Here is a 21,777-nt window from a genome sequence, read left to right on the forward strand (position 1 = left end):
CTTCTAAACAAGTCTGGCGGATGTAGGATGTTACTAAATTTTTATAGGTAGCAGCTTTTTTGTTGCTTTTTGATTGACAGAACTCTCCATTTAAGATCAAGAATTCGAATACTTGGTGCACATGGAGTAAAATAGACACGAAAACTTGGGCGAAGCCCGCATTAAGATGTCAGAACTGATGCATGTTTCGAAACTAGATGGAAACCGAAAAAATAACTGAACAGCAAAGAAACTACCAAAAAAATTTTAATACGGCGGAAAAACTTTTGTATTTTAAGATCTATTAGGCTTTGCCTCGGCAACTTGCTAGCACTGATCATGACTTTGTCGTTACCTTTATGTTTTTTAATCTCCCCAAAGTATAACCTTGTTAAGAGCGGACGCCGCTACAGTAGAAACTATTAGGCTCCTTTTCAATCGACAGGCCCGTAGCAGGGGGAGGGGCAGGGGGGGGGGGGGCTTGAGCCCCCCCTCCCCCCAGAATTTTTGGAAGTTAAAAAGCAATGTGCCAAAAAATGGTGATTAAAACATATAAATGTGCTTTGATCAATCAGTCTGTCTTTGATGCTGCAAGTGCCTTTTCACAACCTTCAATAATTTGTTTACTACCTGTCAGTTTCTTTCGCTAACAGTTTGTTTTTATATACAACGGCAACGAAGGCTCTCCTACCTTGTGAATCGAAAATAAGAACCAAAATGGATCGAAATCAACCAATCTCCAACCGTGAAAGCTGTTGAAATAAGCTACTTGTTTTTTTTGTTTTTTTTTAAGACCTCCGCTCATTGATAGCAATATAAATGCTCTTAGTTTATAACAATTTAGTATTCACGCGTTGTCGAAAGCCACACAAATATGTCCTATCAAGAGCAAAATTTTCCTGCAGTCGGATTCTCACTGCCCGATTCCAAATTTAAAAAGAGAAAGAAAAAATTATCCTCGTTTGTTTACGTCCTCCTTCAAACGTGAAATTAGGAAATTGCACGTGGTAGTCCGCGTAAATAAAACTGGTTTAGAAATGTACCAAAAAGTGTGACGCAGGTGCAAAGTTATTGATTCGCTTACTAAATCTATTGCTTTTCTATGTTCTTGTTGCATTTTAAACTCCCTAATCTGTCTGTTTTTTGAGGTGACGGGCCAAGGGGGGGGGGGGGGGGGGGAGTAGTTTCGTTTAACCATTTTTCTCGCCCCCCTAGTGATTTTAGCCTAGCCACGGGCTTGATTGATAATGTACATCAAGCCATTTCTTGCCATAAGGGCCTATCAAATTTTAGTCGTGTTGTGTGTGTGTTTGTTTTTCCGGTTTCAGGACATAGAATTCATTAATAATCTAGGGAACATTAAAATTAAGGCATGTAGTCACCTAGAAAATTTTACCTTTATTATGAAAATGCAATCAGTGCATTTCATTATTCAGTCCACTTATTATTAACATCATGGCTAGTTTTAAAATAGCCTCCCTCAATGCAGGGGATTAGGAAACAGCGGTAAAAGAAGAGAAGTGTTTAAGGTTACCCGGTACCTTCAGAGGTGTCTTCAGAGGTGTCTCGCGTCCAAGCGATGTAGCGCGTCCGGTTTAAACTGTAGATACCTGAACCCTTATATCAAATTAAAGCTTATAGAGCTGGCTATCCAACTAAACCAAGAATTTTGAAATAAAATGAATTGCCGAATTTTTAGCGCTGTTTTCTCGAATAAATTTTTTTTCACTGGGAGGAGCCACTTCAAAGAGCTAAAACTCAAAAGGAATTTGTTCGTTTGCCTTCAAATTTGGACAGTAGCTAGTTTAACATATAAACAACAAAAACGTGTCTGCGAATTTTTTCTTTCGAAATATTTTTTTCTCCGAGAGCGATTTTTGTACGATTACTCCACATTTTTTTCATCTTATTTCAAAAATGCTCTATAAATTTTCACTGCCATTGAATATAGCAAAACGCAGACACGTTTTTTTTAGCGCTTTGGGTCCGGAAACTGAGGAGCAGATTAAATTAGCAAAAAACAAAATTCACTTTGACTTGTAGCTTTAAAAAGGTGATTCGGACGCTCGCAATTAGAGGTCGTGAAAAATTCGACAATTTATTTTATTTCAAAATTCTTGGTATGGTTTGATAGTCAGCTCTATAAGCTTTAATTTGATATAGGGGTTTAGGTATCTACAGTTTAAACTGGACGCGCTACATCGCTTAAACGCGAGACACCTCTGAAGGTTCCGGGTAACCTTAATTGGCTGAAAGCAAAATCGCTGTCAATCTACATTCTGCAAGAGGTACATTGTTGCGATAAAATGTCTGATTTATGGACTTGTGAATGGGGCTACAAAGCGTTCTTTGGCTGCTGCAGCAGTCAAAAAGCAGGGGTTTGTATTCTCTTCAATAATAACTTTAACTTACAAATTCATAAACATTTTCTCGATCCCAAGGATTGCTTTATAATATGTGATATCGTTGCTGACGGAAAGAGTCATACACTAGCTAATCAGTTTATGCTCCTAATGAAGACAACCCTAGTTTTTTTCCAATCTTTTTTTTTTTTACAGTTTTCAAGTTTTAAATGCGAAGAAATCATAATTTGTGGTGATTTCAATCTAGTTCTTGATGTTGAAATAGACAAGAAAGGCGGCCTCGCTAGAACGCATATCATATCAATAAGTGATTCGCAACTATTCTGAAAGCCTCAGTTTAGTTGACATTTGGAGAATTCTCAATCCAGATTTCAAAAGATATACTTGGCGTCGAAATCAACCAAAAGTACACTGCAGACTTGATTTTTTCCTTGTAAGCCAATCATCTTCATGCAACGTAACTCACGCAGACATTGTTCCTGGCTATAAAACGGATCACTCCATGATAACCCTCAACCTATCTTTACACTTCAACCCCAGGGGAAATGGCTTTGGAAATTGAACATATTGCTTCAGGGGCACCCATTGGAATATTTCGGTAAAATATCTGCTCGGATAGAACGTCCCCTAAAAATTTCGAAAAATTTCGCCTAACGATCCCCTAGACTTCGAGGTTTTTGAAAACCATCAATTTTCGCTAGATTTTTCGAAAATGGTGTACTCACGTTTTATAACTCACACAATTTTGTCGGCTAAAATTTTCGTCGTAACTATTCTAAAAACTGCTAAAATTTTCGGTCAGGAATTGAGGTATCATCAGGAATTTACATTATTTAGGTCTGTCAGAGCGTATAATTTTATCCCCTAACGTTTTTGGATGAATAGGTTATACGTCTATAATATTCGTATGAGCATTTTTTGTTTGCTAAGATTTTCGCTTTATTTTTGTAGTCACAGGTAGGTATAGCGAAAAACGTCCCCCAAAATTTTCTAATTGAACTATGGCTGCTACGTGTCCTCGAACTTTCGACAAGACCCATCAGGATAGCTAAAACTTTCGGGTGAGACAAAAAAGCCCCTCAAACTTTCGACACAACCAAAGTTCCCCTAACATATCCGAACAGATAAATATCTTTTAGGGCAGCTCCAAATTAACCAAACAGGCTTCTAAAGCACACAGAAATCCATTTTAGGCACTTTTGACGTATTTAGGAAGATTTGGTCGTTGGGTGCCCTTGTTCATAGAAACGACAAAGGTCTCTCAAGATACTATCTTAGTATCAATGGATGTAACAAGCTTGTATACAAATTAAATATACCACAGGAGGAGGGAATTACAACAGTATGCAAAGCATACGAGGCATTCCACAGCAATAAACCTCCTATACCGTCACACTACCTCAAATAAATGCTTAAACTTATCCTTCAGGAAAATTCATTCCAATTTGTTGGAAACAATTACCTTCAGACCCATGGAACTGCAATGGGTACAAAAATGGCCGTTGCATTTGCAAACATCTTTATGGCCGACATTAAAACAAAAATGATAAGTCAAAGCAAAACAAAACCAATAGAATGGAAACGTTTTATTGATGAAATTTTCTCACTGTGGGACAGTGACAAAAAGGAAACTAACCTGTTCACTGAACAAGCTAACAAGTTCCATCCTACAATTAAATTTACGGCCGAAATTTCAGAGAACGAGACAAACTTTATCGACACAATTATTTTTAAAGGAGAACGTTTCAGAAATGAATCGATCCTTGACATCCGTACGCATTACAAGGAGAATATATATATTTGCATATTATGAAATTACGATTTTCTGCGGTCAAACGGAACAATTTAAGAACTCGGATCGGTCATTTTCTGTTTTATTGTTTTTATGTCACTAAACATATGCGGTTAATTCATGGCTTAGATTTTGTTCTGAAATATGAATGATATATATATGGCATTAGTGGAATAAAATAGTTCGTTGTATATAGCTTTTACACACGCATAATATGCCCCGGGAATATGCCGATGTAATTGGCTCCAATTACAAGCCTACTGAAACCTTTCAGTATACAAATTATACCTCGAGCCATCCCCTGGGTGTGAAAAGAGAGCGTATTAAAGGCGAAGCAATCAGACTACTGAGAACAAATTCTTCTGAAACAACGTTCCAAGAAAGTATCTCCAATTTTAAATCGCGCCTCATAACGCACGCATACCCCCACAAGATGATACAGACAACGTTATCAGAAGTCAACTTCGCCGAAAGACAGTCGGCTCTACAACAAAAGAAAAAAACTCGTAAGCAAAATCTTGTCTTTTGTTATTACCTCTGCGCTCCGTCTTGTCTTTTCTTTTTGCTCCTGAAATCTTTAGGGTGATGATTTAGAAAAATCCCTTCTTGGGTGTTCTTTGAGGGATTTATAATGGTTTTCTTGTTTCTGGCAGGTGATGGGAGTACTGCGTGAGGTGACTGATTCACGTTGGTTATTAATTAGTCTCCCAAAGATGAAAAAGAAATGTGAAAAGTGTCGAGCGAGGGCGACTTACTTACCAAATAAAAATAGATGAATAAATAAACAATTAAACAATAATAACCACCCTCAAGGGCAGGGTTCAAACTGCAACGGAAATGAAAAAAGGAAAATTCCCAAGGCCCATCGAGAATTATGGGATATGGGATTCCCCCTAAAAGCCCACGCATTTGTTTCGTTTTACATGAAACCGTCGATGTTGATCGCCCATGGATCGCTGAAAAGAAAAATCATGGAGGATTATGGGATATGGGACTCCCCCTTTCGCAACACGCGCTCATCTTTCCGGCTCAATACAACTTTCCGTTTGAACGGTCTGGCGTCCATGGAACGCTGATATTCCGAGGAAAATGCTTAGTCATCATTAATTATGACTCGCTCCTTTTCTAGGGACGAGCAGCCTTTTGTCCACCGTGAAACTTCATATGACCCAAGTTCTGTGAGTTTATTTTTGAGAGGCGAGCTCCCGTCTTTTGACGAGCCAAGCCGGGTCTAAAGGATATGACAAGTACTTCTATCCGCCACTGGAAAGCAAATAAGAATGTCCTATCTGTCTTTTGGGGCTGCCAGAGCCGGTACAGACTAGCTGCGGCCACAGATTTTGTAAAGGATGTATCTTACGGTCAATAAGGTAAGACTGATTAATCGAAGTCTCTCCTATGAAGTCTACAGTCCGGTATACACGAACTCCCTGTTAAAGCTTTCAATTTTTTTAATTTGCAACCGCCCGATATTTCTGCAATAAAGCTTGAATATAAGCCGGAGTTATTGCAGAATACCCAGCGCATTTCGAAGGGCACAAATCTCCCCCAGTTCCGCAGTCCCGCAGTCGATGAGTAATTTAGTCCAGGCTAGTAGAACTCGTGGTCCTTTAATACCGCAGTCCGGATGAACGCTTAAGCTTAAATGTTTTAGTTTAATAGTCAATGAATGATTTAGTCTGTAGACCGGTAAGTTAGTTTGTACAACTGGCAGTCTTTAGTCACGTACAGTATATGAATAAAGTAGTCTAAGTTGGTATAAATTGAGGTCCTTTAGAAGGTGAAATTTCTACGGGAACTCCGAAATCTAGTAGGCGATGTTCAAAACTGACATGTAAATTTCAAAACTCTGTTCAAATTTCAAAATAACCGGTCATGTGTGACATAGGTTGACTGTAAAGAGACGATCTTTTTAGGTGCCTTCCTTGATGAAAATTTTATTTAGCATTGCGGGAAATAAATTGCCTAGTGGTGTTTAGAGGAAATGTTTAACGCGAAATCTGAAATTTTGATATCAAATGCTGGTTAGAAATAACTTACTCAATTCGTCAGTTTCCGGGTTCTGTACCGCGTTTTGCTTTCCATAAATTACTGTGCGAATCATTCGGGGGTCATTCCATGAACCGACAACCGCTTCTTCAGTTCTAGAAGAAAGATCGCTCAAAATTACCACGATAGTTTGATTGTCGAGGTCAAGGGATTCTAGGTAAGGAGTCTGCATAAGGTTGGTCGACATATTTAGGTTTGCTGGCATTTTCGATGCTGTTTTGAAGGGATTTTCAGTGGTGAGCTTCCAAACATAGCAGCTCCATACACACAGCTCTAATAATTCTGAACTTATTGTTCTACAGTATTCGGATGCTTGATTTTAAATGGAAAGTTTTGTTAAACCTGAAAAAGCAACAAAAAAAAAATACTATCTAAAATTAAAAACCTACATACGCAAGACTCGCTTAGAAGGTCACAACAAGAACATACAGGAAGAAATGTTACCACAAGAAAGAAATGTTACAGGTTGTAAGTGAATAGACGCGAACTGGGACGATTTCATCCACAGTCTCCAAAAGTTAGAACTACCTTGTACTGACCGCAAAATGTATAATTCGACAGCACCTCAGCGACTGAGTAGCTTTCATCGCTATGAACTGTTGTACTCAAGGAATAAATGCGAAGTTCGAGCAATTTAGTATGGGTACCCTTTCACGAGAAAGGACCGCTTTAACAGCTTGCATTAATGAGTCGCATATTTTAAAAGGACATTTTAAAAGACTGAAAATGTAATTTTAATGTTACCAGACCCATGGATCGACTCTGTATACAAAATGAATAAGTATTTGATACCGATTTGCAAAGAGATGAACACTTGGAATAATCCAGGATTTTCATTCTTTCCGAAAGGACTGAAAGATGCCGTGTTCCTTGGTGCTAGCACTTTGGATAGTCACACTGATAATTTTGTGGAACACTTGGATTGAAAAGGTAAGAAAAAGGTAAGAACTTCTCACCTTAAACCTTCTCACCCTTAAACTTGATTCTCTGCAATTGATCCTGTATGGGAAGTTGCGAATAACCACAAGAAGGACTGCTATTATTTATTATGATCACACAAGAGCGAGTTTCCTGGCAATTTCTTTACTGTTGTTTTCTTGGGCTTGCATCGACTTTCGGAAAGTAGGAATTATAAAAAGGACTTCAAAGATTTAAGGATCTCAGTTTGCGCTACCTACCCTTCTCTCATGCAAAGTTGAGCTCTGTTAAAGACCCGGGTTAAAGAAAGTAAAATGTTTTTCAGTAACCAAATGCCGTGGGTCTAGCATAGCACATTTCTTTGACAAAACAGCAACATATGCAACATGGAAAATATGTTATGCTCTTTAAAAACGCTAGCCAGTAAGTTGTTGTGAAACAGCTAGTATTAAACGCTATGATAGCCTTAAAGGACCCTAGTCAGCCTTCACCATTTTCGATGCCATCGTAATTATTGATATTGCACGGTGAAGCGAAATCTCAATGCTTTACTGTAAGTTGTGTTCCTGAAAGCATGTTTCATTATCTTTAGTAGTTTCGCAGTGATTTCGTTCATTTCGACATCCTCCGAATAAAATATAATAGCCAACTCTCGCATATAAACAAAAACAAATGTGTGGCTGACTAGGGCCCTTTAATAGCACACTGATTATTTTTTGGTCAGCCTAAGTAGATATACGTGTCCGACCTTCTTTCATCTCAAACAAAATTTCACAGGGATTTTTCATCCATAACTTAGACGACGTTTTTCCGGCTGTCGGCTGTATTTTCAGGCGGAGAGAAGCGACAGCCGGAAATACGTCTGCGTTCGCTGGCAATTTTATCCCGGACGTAAATTCAGTTAAGAATATCGAACAAGTAGTTGTGGAGCAGAGAAATGAGCACAGTAAGGATGTGTTGGACAAGTTATAAAGTTAGCGCGATCATGAAACATTACGCACTAAAATCACTTGCAAGTCTTTTCAATTCCAATGAGGCAACTGCGTTGAAACATGTTGAAAATAAGTCTCCCGTTATATTCAATACATTAGTAACAAAGCGACCCTATCCAGCGTCATATCCCAATGAATGATTTTCCAGTAATCAGAGACTCATGTATGCGCAAAGGATTTTGGGATCGCCAGGGGGCAAACATTGCTAGTCGCTAGAAAGAAATGTATGGCGTAAAGTTGTTTCTTTGTCAAAAGCAGTGGTTTTGGACAAAGAGTAACGCATTTTCGCCGTGATTTTGTGAGAAGCGGAGGTGACTAATGTTTGTGCGTGGAAATTGTAAGTTTTTGTGTGGTTGATGCGATAAAATCTATCGATAAACACTCTTGCGTAAGTTTGATTGTGAAATCTACTGAATCTACATCAAGTTATTGTATTGAAAAAGTACAAACTTAGGCAGCTTAGGTGTAAATTTCAGGGGATTGACTCAATAAAGCCTTTTCAGTTGTAACTATGTGTGTCGATAATTGTCTAATCATTCTGTGGCGTAATCAAAACACAGGAGAAAAATAATAACTAAAGCTCCAACTACACAAACCTCACTACAGAGCGGATCGGCGAAGCGATATTAACAAAAACACAAACGGACTAAAGAGGTCCTCAATTTAACGCATTGCATAGCTTTCAAACAAGCTACAATGATAAAGAAAGGATCAAAAGACAGATAGCCGGGATAAGAAACACGACATCTAGCGACAAAAGCAAATAGCCGGGCTCAGCAACACAAAAGCCGCAAGATACATGCAGGCTGTACATGTACACCGTTCAAATCCTATCCTTACAGTGATAAAAACAGAGGCTATACTGTCACCGGATGCACTGAAATGGGCCATACCAAACCTGAACCAAATGCCACAAAGTACATAAGAACGGCAGTCGCTAAACAGAAACAACAAGAGTTCTAATAAACGATACGCATAACCCAGAAATGACCTTTGAGATCAAAATACAAAACATGCGACAGTGACCATCACGCAAATCCTCCAAACCATAAATAATATTTAATAAGAAGAAAATCAAGCTCTTAAAGAAAATTTACGGGGGACACCGCTCTTTTCATAAATAAGAGTGTGTTCTCAAAAAGATATACCCGTGAGGGCAAAACTAAAACACGCACGTGAGCGCGAAGGCTTGTCAACCCTATATTTATACACCTCATACAGCACAGTGACCACCGCCTGGCATAGGTTGTTAATATGGACTGTTAATATCGGCACACATACAATTACAACTGAAAAGGCTTTATTGAGTCAATCCCCTCAAATTAATACCTACGTTTGTATTATTTCGAGACTATTGGTCACCATTACTTGATGTAGATTCAGTAGATTGCACAATCAACATTTCGCATTTATCGATAGATTTCATCCCAGTTATAACACAATATTTTACAATTTCCACGCACCAACATTAGTCACCTCCGCTTCTCACAAAATCACGGAGAAAATGCGTTATTTTTTGCCCGAAATCACTCCTTTTGACGAAGAAACAACTTCATGCCATACATTTCTTTCTAGCGACTAGCAATGTTTGCCCCCTGGCGATCCCAGAATCCTGTGCGTATAACATAGGTATCTGATTACTGGAAAATCATTCATTACCCTGTCCTGACTAGCCTATTATTAGAACACAAACAGGTTTTGATGCCACTTTACGGTGATTCGATCTGATGCGACAGGAGAATAACACATGCGACGCCGATCCAAAAATGTCTTTTCTGAAAACACATCTATGTTCCGGCATTGCATGTACTCTTTTCCATACAATACAGCACATGCACAAATCCATGCAGTTGTCTTCTTTTTTAACAGTGACAATCCCTACAGCTTGAAATCGCCCCAAAATTGCTTGTGTAAACGGTCCTTTACAATCCTTTTATTTACTTTTTTTTTACATTTTTGACGAATCATAAACGGTGTTGTTTGTTTGTATCCAACAGGATTTCTTTAACAATGTTACAAACGCCTTATTTCTTTGTTTGCTTAGGTTGTTCCGCCACCAGGATGGACCATAAGGGGCCACAGAGTGCATCAGTGTACTGATCTGGGGGGTGAACACAGCCCCATAGGGTAAGATATATGGAGTAGCGTCACGGCTGTTCCAATAGTCTCTTTTAATACCTTCATGGCATAGGGTAGGATATCAAGGAGCGTATCAACTTTCATGTTCCACTTCTCAAACAAACATTTGTTTGCGTTTCTAACATGTCCATCTAGTCTTGCCTAAACCCCTTTACATTGTGACAGCAAACCTCAAATAGAAACTGCAAGCATAAGGTTGTTTTTAAAATCTGGTTAAGCTATCTTTTGAGGTTTTACGATTTATTTTTTAAAGCGAATTTAAATATGTGAAAACAGTCACCTACATTTCACACACGTATATTGTTTTGTATCTCTTTTTTAGAGGTATATCAGCCTGTCCCACACCAGGCGATTTAGCATGTGTTCAGGTAAGCAGCTGGTCTATTGTTGACAGGAATACACGTCTTTAGGAATTCTACACGTGAACAAAGTCGCGTCAAAAGTTGCTCACGTAAATGACCTTTTTCAGTCTCTTGTTTTCTTTCGTTTTTTTTTTTTTTGTTTTGTTTTGTTTTGCTAATCCTGTAGACTCAAATTTGTTTGAATCCCACTGAATTTCTTAAGCCTTCGTTTCGTTGTTTGTTTAGGTTTTTCCGCCTCCAGGATGGACCATAAGGGGACACAGAGTGTATCAGTGTACTGATACGGGAGGTGAACACAGCCCCATAGGGTAAGATATATGGAGTACCATCGCGGCTGTTTCAATATAGAAGTCCCTTTTAATACGTTCATCATAGGGTTGGATATGAAGAAGCATATATAAACTCTTACAACAACATTTTTCTGATCCTCTCTTTCATGGGCCACTTTTTAAACAAAAGCTAACAAACATCTTTACGTTTCTGACATGTCCTAGCTAAACTAAACTTAGTCTTAGCTAAACTATATAATGTGACAGCAAACCATACCTGGAAACTACAAGCATAAGGCTTTTAAAAAAAAAGAGTCTAACCTTTCTTTTGGGGTTTTACGATTTATGTTGTAGAACGGATTCAGAAATCCAAAGAAGCAGTCACCTATGTCACATAAATACACGTAATTTTTTTGAATCTCTTTCAGAGGTGTAGCCTGTCCCATTCAAGGCGATTTCGCATATCAGGTAGGTAGCTAGATAACATTAAACATTAAAAAAACTCATCACTCACAAGTTAAATTACACAGACTTGGAAACGCCATGCCCAGGGCAGGCTACACTGAGTCGATAAAAAATTGAATTTTTATTGTGATCACTTTACGTGTTCAGATTGAAACTCTCTTTCAAATGCACACACAACTTTATTGAAGTGTTGAAGGGGACACTATATAAATCAATGAAAGAAATACAAGCTGAACACAGCATTTGAAAAAAAATCCAAATGGCGGGAAGCAGACCAGTTAATTATTTACAAAGCATGGCAACCACAACTGACATAGAATTAACTCCCGTCAACAATGATTCTCATATTTGCATTTAAAAAAAATAAAGTAAATAAAAAAAAGAAAAAAAAAAGAAAAAACACGTCAATTGGTTTCCTCCAGGGTCAATGAAACACTCCAACTTTATTAACATAGTTTTAATTCTATCCTCCACAGGACCGTGGCAGTACAACAGATTCTGGGGCGATGATCATGACTTTTATACAGTCGAGACCACCTCTCGTAAGCGACCACCTCTCATAAGCGACCACTTTTCCAAAATACCAAAAGTTTTGAAGTCAAATCACTATAGATGGAACCTCTCGTAGGCGACCACCTCTCGTAAGCGACCACCTCCTGTAGGCGACCACTTTTAGAGATGATTGTTTAAAATTTTCAATTGTTTTTAACCTCCCGTAGGCAACCACTTGACCCAATCTGCTGTTTCTCTCACGGGCGGAAATTTGCTGTAACATATTGACCCACATCATTACAGCGGGTGCCGTATTAAAATCCAGCAGCCAGAGCTACGGGAAGTGGGCTCCCGACATTGAAACAAATGATAACATATACAGGCACTATATATAGTGTACACTGAAATAAACTTTAATCAGGTTGAATCCCTTATAGGAAAGAGACTCTCTTATCTTGTAAATAGCATGCATTTACATGCACGACCGGTGATGACTCTCTCAACATTTTATTATCCAACAGAAAAATTGTGGCGATAAGGAACGTCAGCTGGATTATGTAACAAACAAACAAACGCCAAAGTTGTTGATGTGTTACGCTTGAAATGTAACATTGCAAACATACTGTTTATTGTTTGCTACCTAAATCAGGCAGTCTAAAGAAAACGTTTTTACTTTGGGTTTTGATAAGCACTGGCAAAAGGTTAGGTGTCCGCAACTACCCTATGTTAATTACCCGAAATTTAGACCCTTCCCCCCCCCCCCCCTGTGGTCTGACCTCTGGTAAGCGACCACCTCCCGTGAGCGACCACATATTCTTGACATTATGGGTGGTCGCCTACGGGACGTTCGACTGTAGTTGTTTTGTACTTAATGAGCGTTTCTTAAACTGTTATTAAAACTGATTGATGTGCTTTGTACCGTATCCGGTGTATGATGTTATGCTCACCGGTTGTTATGCTGTGCCCAGTTCGACATCATATTGAACAATTTCAACGCCATGTCACTTGATGCAACGTTCAACCATTCTTCATTACGCTAAGCTAATTCACCCAAAAATTAAGATTTTCCCCCCATTTTTGAATAACAGATATCCCTCATGTTGACACCACTTACCATTTTATTTCGTTAGGGCATTTACTCAGTGCGCACCCTGTACATCGGCGAGATTTCAAGTTCCCTTAATTACGGAAGCATTTACCTCGCCTCCTCGTTGTACATCGCCCTTTTATAATAATTTTTAAAACCTTTCATAGCTGTCGAATGCTGTGGCTCTCCGCACCTGCAACACTAGTGTTATTTAAGAGTTAAGAGCCACTGTCTGTAAATATCGAGAATCCGGCGTCAGTCGTGAAATTTTCAATTTCTTCATATTTTGCCCAAATAACCTCTATAGTGAGTTATTTTCGAAAATACTATTCAAAGGACCTGAAGCGCTTTAGTTTTTTCGAAATCTAAGAAAGTTCGAAAAACGCCATTTTGGCCTTCCGGCGGTGTCGAAACTACAATAAAATTATGCATTTTCTTTTCGCTCGTTCAGATCAACGCGATAGCATCTATCGATGTTCTTTGGTTGACTCGTAACAGAACTCTTGATCTCCCTGAATCACTAAATTATTTTGAGAAAGCTGTTGAAAACTGCTTGTCTTTGGCTGTTACAATTACCCTAGTTACAGCGCTTTAGCGGATAAGGTAATTTTAGCTAACTTTAACAGCAACGAAAGCCCACTGGTACATGTAATTTGAAGTTAAAACTAGCATGGCCCATTCTTTATAGTTTGTTGTATAAAAATTGCTAAGGCGGCCCGACAAAAGTGTCCCGTCGAGAGACGGAAACGTGAAGTGTACTTTTTGGAATCTCGACCTTTCACGAAGCGAACATGAAGCTTTCCGATTCCGAACAGAACCGCACATTGTAAAATCTACCAATGGAAACCTGTTTCGAAATCCTGGATGCATCAAAACAGTCTTGTACTCAAAGCTACAATCCCTTTTGATTGAAAATATTATCATGTTAACACTTGTGGAAAACAGGAGACGTGTAGTTCAAGCCGTGAAATATGTAATTCAACGCCGCGCCGAGCAGATATCTACAGTACCACGCACGTGTGTACACGACGCAAGATTGCTATTTCCTTCCACTATTATTTTACCGTTAAAACTAAAAAGAAGATCCTCAACATCATGCATGTTGTCGTCTTCCTTCGTTCATTTTTATCTCGAGATTTTTAAGCTCTGAAGGGCACACGCCACACGACAAAGAAACAAAACAAAACAAACAAACAGGGCGATCAAATTCCAAGACAAATGCAAATAGCTACAAATTCAGGCCCGATTTAGTATTCAGTTGATTAAGACAACCGCACATTTATTTTATATTCCAGTGATAAGGCATAATGTGCATCAAATTATTATGTAGACAAAGTAAAAACAAACTATAGGCAATGTCAAAGTACCATGGGAAAGTAAGTACCAAGGTAAACAAAATTTCAACCTCACCGGTCTTTTTGCAATCCTTGAGAAAATGTAGTGAATTCCTTGCTTCTATAGTTATGTATGCCAAACTTGCTTCTATAGGTATATTTGCCAACCGGTAGACTTGTTTCCTCCAAAGGATGTGATAAAATTTACACTAGAGTATTCAGGGTATTGCAATAATCTTCCGTCAGGTACAAAAGTTACTTTTATAATTGGTCAGTCACGCCATATGGTCCAGATTTCTTCCTCCACAATCCAGAACGTCGTTTGTGGCCGGATTGAAGTAGTTTTGTTGGCCTGTCCCAATAACCTTTGTTCTCTGGGAAGCTTGCAACGGTGACTGTTATGGCCTTGTCGGGAGCCGTGTTGCATGCGACTTTGGTTGGTAGTCTGTGCGGCTCCAGTTTCAGAGAATCCAGCAACTGTTGGAATGCGTGACAGTCTATCGCGTGTCCAAGGGCATCTTGCATTTTGCTAAGAAAGGACAGTTAGCGACGATTGCGGAGTGGACAGTGAATCAAAATTGCTGCTCCCCGAGTAGGTAAGGTGTCAAATAATTGTAAACTTCACAGTACGCATTGTCACGGTTTTTAGCGCTCAAATCAGTGGAGCCGCGCGCGTTGCGCGTTGGGAGGGGGTAGGGGGTGGGCAATGGAACTGGAAGGTGGAAAAAATCACAGGAAATTTTTCAACAAGGCTGCTGCTAAGGCCTTGTTTTGTTTGGCTCCTGTGTTTAAATGCAAATGGTTCCTTTAGGACCTAAAAATTAAAATAAAATTATTTCCAAAACAAAAGTTGAAAAAAAACCAATTGCTTAAAAAAATCGTCCACCATCAACATCCCGCCCGAAAAAAAAGGTAAGAGGAAAGAACGGTCAGTCCCTTGGAACATTAGAACTTCTAGCTGGCAGGATTCCAACTTGATTCTAGCTCTCAGAGTTAGAGCCCTTGTTCTGAAATGAAGATGATGATGATGATGATAATGATGATGATGCCGATGATTTAAATATGAGCGAGCACGATACACTCCTTCTTTTAGTTTGTAACTTTAAATTTAAAGTGAAGTAATTTATTTAATGTCAAAATCACAGGGAGTACTTGCCAGAGGCTCATGATAAAGTCCTTGACAATAATTATTAGTAGATTTTAATTCAATTTGATTTTTGAGGAGAGTGGAAAATTGGAGTACTCGGAGGACGAGAACCCACCATTAACTAAGCCCTCTTATCACACTGAGAACTAGAATCGAAGCCGGGCCATATTCAAACCAAATTTCCGGAATAACTACCTACATGATAATGACAAGGAGGTGTGCTCCTTTTTCATCTCTTTTCATCTTCAGCCAAGCCTGACGTTTCGCCTCATTCGATGGATGCCCGACGGCTATGCCATGCTGATGAGCCCGAAACAGTTGTCTACACAGGACTTCACACTCAGAGCAAGAGGGAGAGTCGTATAATCTTCCAAGGGACCAACCGTTTTCTCTTCTTACCATTTTTTGTTTGTTTGTTTGGTTTTCTGTGGTTCGCGGAGGGTAAGGGCCGGGATGCTGATGCTTCTGAGCAACTGAATTCTTTTTACAACTTTAGTTTTGGGAATAAGTTTTATTTTTTAGGTCCTGAAAGAACCATTTGCATTTAAAAACAGGAACCAAAGAAAACAAGGCCTTAGCAGGAGCCTTGTTGAAATTTTTCCTTTGACTCAATGTGCGCGAGTTTTTCCACCTTCAAATTCCAATTTCCACCCATACCCCTCCCCCCCCCCCCCCCAACTCCCAACGGGCGCCTCCACTGATTTGAGCCCTAAAAACCGCGACAATGTGTAATCTGAATCTTGCAATTATTCGACACCTTACCCCTCGGGAAAGCAGCAATTTTGATTCACTGTCCTCTCCACAATCATCGCTAACTGTCCTTTCTTAACAAAACGCGAGATACCCTTGGACGACCTTTATACACCGCGCGATAGACTGTCACGCATTCCACAGTTGCCGCACAGGCACCAAGTCGAATATTTACACACCGCTCCTGACAAGGCCATAACAGTGCCTAGACTGCAAGCAGTCCCTTTCTGGATAGTCGAGAGGTCGCGCGAAATAGCCGAGCGCGAAAAAAAACTAGAGCGAACGAGCGGAAGGGGGCTTGGGGAGAGGCGGTCTCTTCTCGTTTATTTCTCCTCGCTCCAGTCTCGCTGCGCTATGAGCACACCATCTCGACTAACCAGAAAGGGACTGCTTGCAGTCTAAACAGTGCCCGTTTGCAAGCTTCCCAGAGGACAAAAGTTACTCAATACTGGGACAGGCCAACAAAACTACTTCAAAATTCGGCCACAAGCGACGTTCTGGAACGTTTTGTAGAGGGAGAAATCTGGTCCATATGGCGTGATTGGTCAACTATAAAAGTAACTTTTGTACTTGACGGAAGGTAATTGCAATGTACTCCAGTGTAAATTCACATCCTTTGGAGGAAACAAGTCTACCGGTTTGCTAACATATAGGAGCAAGTTTGTCATACATAACTATAGAAGCAAGGAATTCACTACATTTTCTCAAGGATTGCCAAAAGACCGGTGAGGTTGACATTGTTTTGTTTACAACTACAAATTAATTAAATGAAAGTGAGAAGTGATCATCGCAGTGAATTTTCCAATTTATGCAATTGGAAATTGGAAGCCTGAAAAAAATTCAGGCTTCAACGGGATTCGAACCCGTGACCTCCGCGTTACCGGTGCGATGCTCTACCAACTGAGCTATGAAGCCACACATTGGGAGCAAGGTCAATTATTTCATATACTTCACATCGTTTCACTCCTCTCACGGGAAAATGGGAACCTACAATTGACCTTGCTCCCAATGTGTGGCTTCATAGCTCAGTTGGTAGAGCATCGCACCGGTAACGCGGAGGTCACGGGTTCGAATCCCGTTGAAGCCTGAATTTTTTTCAGGCTTCCAATTTCCAATTGCATAAATTGGAAAATTCACTGCGATGATCACTTCTCACTTTCATCTATATCCGCAGTTCATATATGAATTATTTCATATACTTCACATCGTTTCACTCCTCTCACGGGAAAATGGGAACCTACAATTGACCTTGCTCCCAATGTGTGGCTTCATAGCTCAGTTGGTAGAGCATCGCACCGGTAACGCGGAGGTCACGGGTTCGAATCCCGTTGAAGCCTGAATTTTTTTCAGGCTTCCAATTTCCAATTGCATAAATTGGAAAATTCACTGCGATGATCACTTCTCACTTTCATCTATATCCGCAGTTCATATATGAATTATTTCATATACTTCACATCGTTAAATTAATTAAAGCTTAACAGTTGCTTTCCCACGGTACTTTGACATTGCTGAACGTTTGTTTTTACTTTGTCTACGAAATCATTTGATGTACATTATGTTTTATCGCTGGAATATAAAATAAATGTGCGTTAATCAACTGAATTCTAAATCGGGCCTGGATTTGTAGCTATTTGCATTTGTCTTGGAATTTGATCGCCCTGTTTGTTTGTTTTGTTTTGTTTCTTTGTCGTGTGGCGTGTTCCCTTCAGAGCTTAAAAGTCTCGAGATAAGAATGAACGAAGGAAGACGACAATATGCATGATGTTGAGGATCTTCTTTTTTAGTTTTAACGGTAAAATAATAGTGGAAGGAAATAGCAATCTTGCGTCGTGTACACGTGCGTGGTACTATAGATATCTGCTCGGCGCGGCGTTGAATTACATATTTCACGGCTTGAACTACACGTCTCCTGTTTTCCACAAGTGTTAACATAATAATATTTTCAATCAAAAGGGATTGTAGCTTTGAGTACAAGACTGTTTTGATGCATCCAGGATTTCGAAACAGGTTTCCATTGGTAGATTTTACAATGTGCGGTTCTGTTTGGAATCTGAAAGCTTCATGTTCGCTTCGTGAAAGGTCGAGATTCCAAAAAATACACTTCACGTTTCCGTCTCTCGACGGGACACTTTTGTCGGGCCGCCTTGGCAATTTTTATACAACAAACTATAAAGAATGGGCTTTAAGACCATGCTAGTTTCAACTTCAAATTGCATGTACCAGTGGGCTTTCGTTGCTGTTAAAGTTAGCTAAAATTACCTTATCCGCTAAAGCGCTGTAACTAGGGTAATTGTAACAGCCAAAAACAAGCAGTTTTCATCAGCTTTCTCAAAATAATTTAGAGATTCAGGGAGATCAAGAGTTCTGTTACGAGTCAACCAAAGAACATCGATAGATGTCATTGCATTGATCTGAACGAGCGAAAAGAAAATGCATAATTTTATTGTAGTTTCGACACCGCCGGAAGGCCAAAATGGCGTTTTTCGAACTTTCCTAGATTTCGAAAAAACTAAAGCGCTTCAGGTCCTTTGAATAGTATTTTCGAAAATAACTCACTATAGAGGTTATTTGGGCAAAATATGAAGAAATTGAAAATTTCACGACTGACGCCGGATTCTCGATATTTACAGACAGTGGCTCTTAAGAACCTTCATCCGCAGAATCAATAGGTGAAAACTTAGTCAGTCGCTGTACCGAGCATATCAAACCGCACCACTAGCAGGTTTAAAGTGAGTAGACGCAAATTGGGATTTCATGCACAGGCTTTATCCAAAAGTCAAACCACCTTCCGCCGCATAAAAACAGCAACATAGAAAAGCGCTGCTTAGTAGCTGATTCGAAAGTGTGTAAGTTTTGAGGTCAAATGCTGTTAAATGATGCAAAACAAAAATGAAGAGTAATTTGTTTACTTACGGAGTAACAAAGAGCTCTCTTGTAACTCGTTATAAGTTGATCGTGTGTTAAAGGCGCTGTTACACTAGGTAATTTTTCTTGCATCTTGTCTCGCAATTTTGCTGATTTTGTCGCGACACAAGTTGCACGAATCGTTGCCTGGTATAACATGCTATGAAATAAACATGTCTCGCAATTTTTTTGTTGTCACAATCGTTGCCAGAAGTAGAAGTTAGTTCTATTTCGTTCAACGTTGACGGCAACAAAACGTTGCGAGACATGTTCATTTCAGGGTATGTTACACTAGGCAACGATTCGTGCAACTTGTGTCGCAACAAAATTGCGAGAGAAGGTGCAAGAACATTTTCCCAGTGTAACAGCGGCTTGAGGTCGAATTGGAAATGGTCCTTCAGTATCCGTCTGGAAGAACTTGGGCGAACATTTCAAGTGTTGTTCCTCTCAGTTAGGCGTCTTAAGTATAAAGACAGGCACAAGACGCAGAGGTCATGGGTTCGAATCCCGTACAAGCCTGAATTTTTTTCAGGTTTCTGTATCGCAACTGCTTAAGTTGCGTACTAGCTGCGAGGATCTTTCTTCTGTTTGATCTTTCGTCCGCAGTTCGATATATGTTTCTCATATTTAGATTCACTTTAAGTTAAGTTGAAATATGTTATTTATATTCTATTTCGATCATATATATTTTATTTAGCAATGCGAAAAAAAAAATTGACTCTTGGTTTTAAAGGAAACGTAAAAATCTGAAATTTCGAGATCAAATGCTGGGTGACCTGGGTTTCTTTTCTGACTTGACTTTGGGGATTCCTGGCTTATTTATCTGAGTGTTCACTATCAAACAATAACTACAACGTCAGTAGCAGCGGGATTGGCCTGCGAGCAAGCTGTCCTTATGTCAGCCGCGGAAGGATAACGCAAGCGCGCGGCGAGCGAAGCGTGAGAGGATTCTCAGTCCGCTCGCCGCTCGCGCTATCCTCCCACGGCTGTCCTAAGAGAGCTTGCTCGCAGGCTATAGTTGGACATTTTATCTGCACATGCGGGATGGAACCGGAAAAACATGCTTGACGGTTTTGCATAAATTACGGTGCGAATCATTCCATGATCCGACAACTGTTCTTCACATTTAGAAGAAAGATTGCTCAAAATTACCGGGATAGTTTGATTGCTGAAGTCAAGGGATTCTATGTAAGTAGTCTGTATAAGGTTGGTCGACATATTAAGGTTTGCTGTCATTTTCGATGCTGTCTTGAGGGGTTTTACAGCGGCGAGCTTCGGAACATAGCAGCTCCACACATAGTTCTCTTTAAATGTGGGCTTCAAGGATATAATTGGAGAACGACAACGGTCACCGAAACGAAAACGAAAACGAAAACGAAAACGCCATTTGGAATTATTATTTTATTTTATTTCTCCTACTTCGCGGTTATTTCTACACATTCAACTTGTACAAAAACGGCGAACTACCCATGAACCAAAACTGGTAGTAGGCGTGCATGGTGTTCGTGCTCAAGGAAAGGGAATAAAAATTCACTGGGTAGTTCGCCGTCTCTGTGGATGTTGAACGAGTTGTCAAAGAAAATGAAACTAGAAGTGACGTTTTCGTTGGCGTTGCCGTCGTCGCTGCACACTCAAATGAAAAAAATTTACGACATAATAAAAATAACGATATCCCATGAAGGTTCAGGATTTCAGTTTCCGGCGGAGGAATCAAACACGAGAATTAATTGTCATCGCAGAACTGAGTGTGACACGATAGGGATCGCGTCACCGATTATATCTCTATAAAGTCAAATTGATTTAACTATAAAAGTTAACGTTAAAAGAGAACGACGTTTCGACCGTCCGACGGTCATTTTCAAGTTCAAAATGAGAAGTAAAATATGTGCTTATATACAATTGTGAGAAAACTAATGAGATACTGACTTAAAAAGCTCTAAGATATTCACATCTAAACAATATAAAAAAATAATAGCGTGAATGATAAATACAAAGGAACGCTAAAAACGATGAAAGGTATTTAAAAGGTATTTAAAAGTGAAATAATTAAACAAATAACTTCGCACGGATCGAGTCGCATTGTTTGTTCAGTTTCGGCTTTAGGTCGCGAATAAACAACATCTCGAAGATCAAGCAGTCGAGTTTGCTCTGACACTTTCTCAGGATTCTGAAGTTGCTTTTAATGGTCTCTGGATCCTGTCCATGCTCGTCCTTTACATGATTGCCAATTGCTGATCGTTTGTGTTCCTCCACACGTTGATGTAAGTGTCGACTCGTGAAGCCAACATAGTCTGCATCGCACAGACCACATTTGAAATAATAAACAACGTTTTGTTGATTCACAATGGAAGTTTTATGTTCCTTTGGTTTGATTTTGCTCTTAATCTTCTGACTTGTGTTGTTTATTCGCGACCTAAAGCCGAAACTGAACAAACAATGCGACTCGATCCGCGCGAAGTTATTTGTTTAATTATTTCACTTTTAAATACCTTTTAAATACCTTTTATCGTTTTTAGCGTTCCTTTGTATTTATCATTCACGCTATTATTTTTGTATTGTTTAGATGTGAATATCTTAGAGCTTTTTAAGTCAGTATCTCATTAGTTTTCTCACAATTGTATATAAGCACATATTTTACTTCTCATTTTGAACTTGAAAATGACCGTCGGACGGTCGAAACGTCGTTCTCTTTTAACGTTAACTTTTATAGTTAAATCAATTTCGAAAAACGTGTT

At 39.4% G+C, this 21,777-nt stretch overlaps 1 protein-coding gene across 4 annotated transcripts in view; it reads left to right on the forward strand.

Moving 5' to 3' along the window:
- Nucleotides 1-5,172: 5,172 nt before the first annotated feature.
- LOC146486136 (TNF receptor-associated factor 6-like) overlaps nucleotides 5,173-21,777 on the forward strand; it is a 51,129-nt gene continuing 34,524 nt past the window's right edge. The window contains exons 1-5 of one of the 4 annotated variants that reach the window (XM_085098677.1): nucleotides 5,173-5,504; nucleotides 7,033-7,113; nucleotides 10,138-10,220; nucleotides 10,555-10,600; nucleotides 10,820-10,902. In XM_085098677.1, coding sequence (XP_084954803.1) covers nucleotides 7,042-7,113; nucleotides 10,138-10,220; nucleotides 10,555-10,600; nucleotides 10,820-10,902 — 284 coding nt within the window. In that variant the 5' untranslated portion in view covers nucleotides 5,173-5,504; nucleotides 7,033-7,041. The remainder of the gene's footprint in view (nucleotides 5,505-7,032; nucleotides 7,114-10,137; nucleotides 10,221-10,554; nucleotides 10,601-10,819; nucleotides 10,903-21,777) is intronic. The other 3 variants (XM_085098684.1, XM_085098702.1, XM_085098692.1) reach the window with 3 other exon arrangements.

This window comes from Pavona decussata, unplaced genomic scaffold (genome assembly GCF_977016875.1).
Source record: "Pavona decussata unplaced genomic scaffold, jaPavDecu1.1 SCAFFOLD_21, whole genome shotgun sequence".
Taxonomy (NCBI): Eukaryota; Metazoa; Cnidaria; class Anthozoa; order Scleractinia; family Agariciidae; genus Pavona; species Pavona decussata.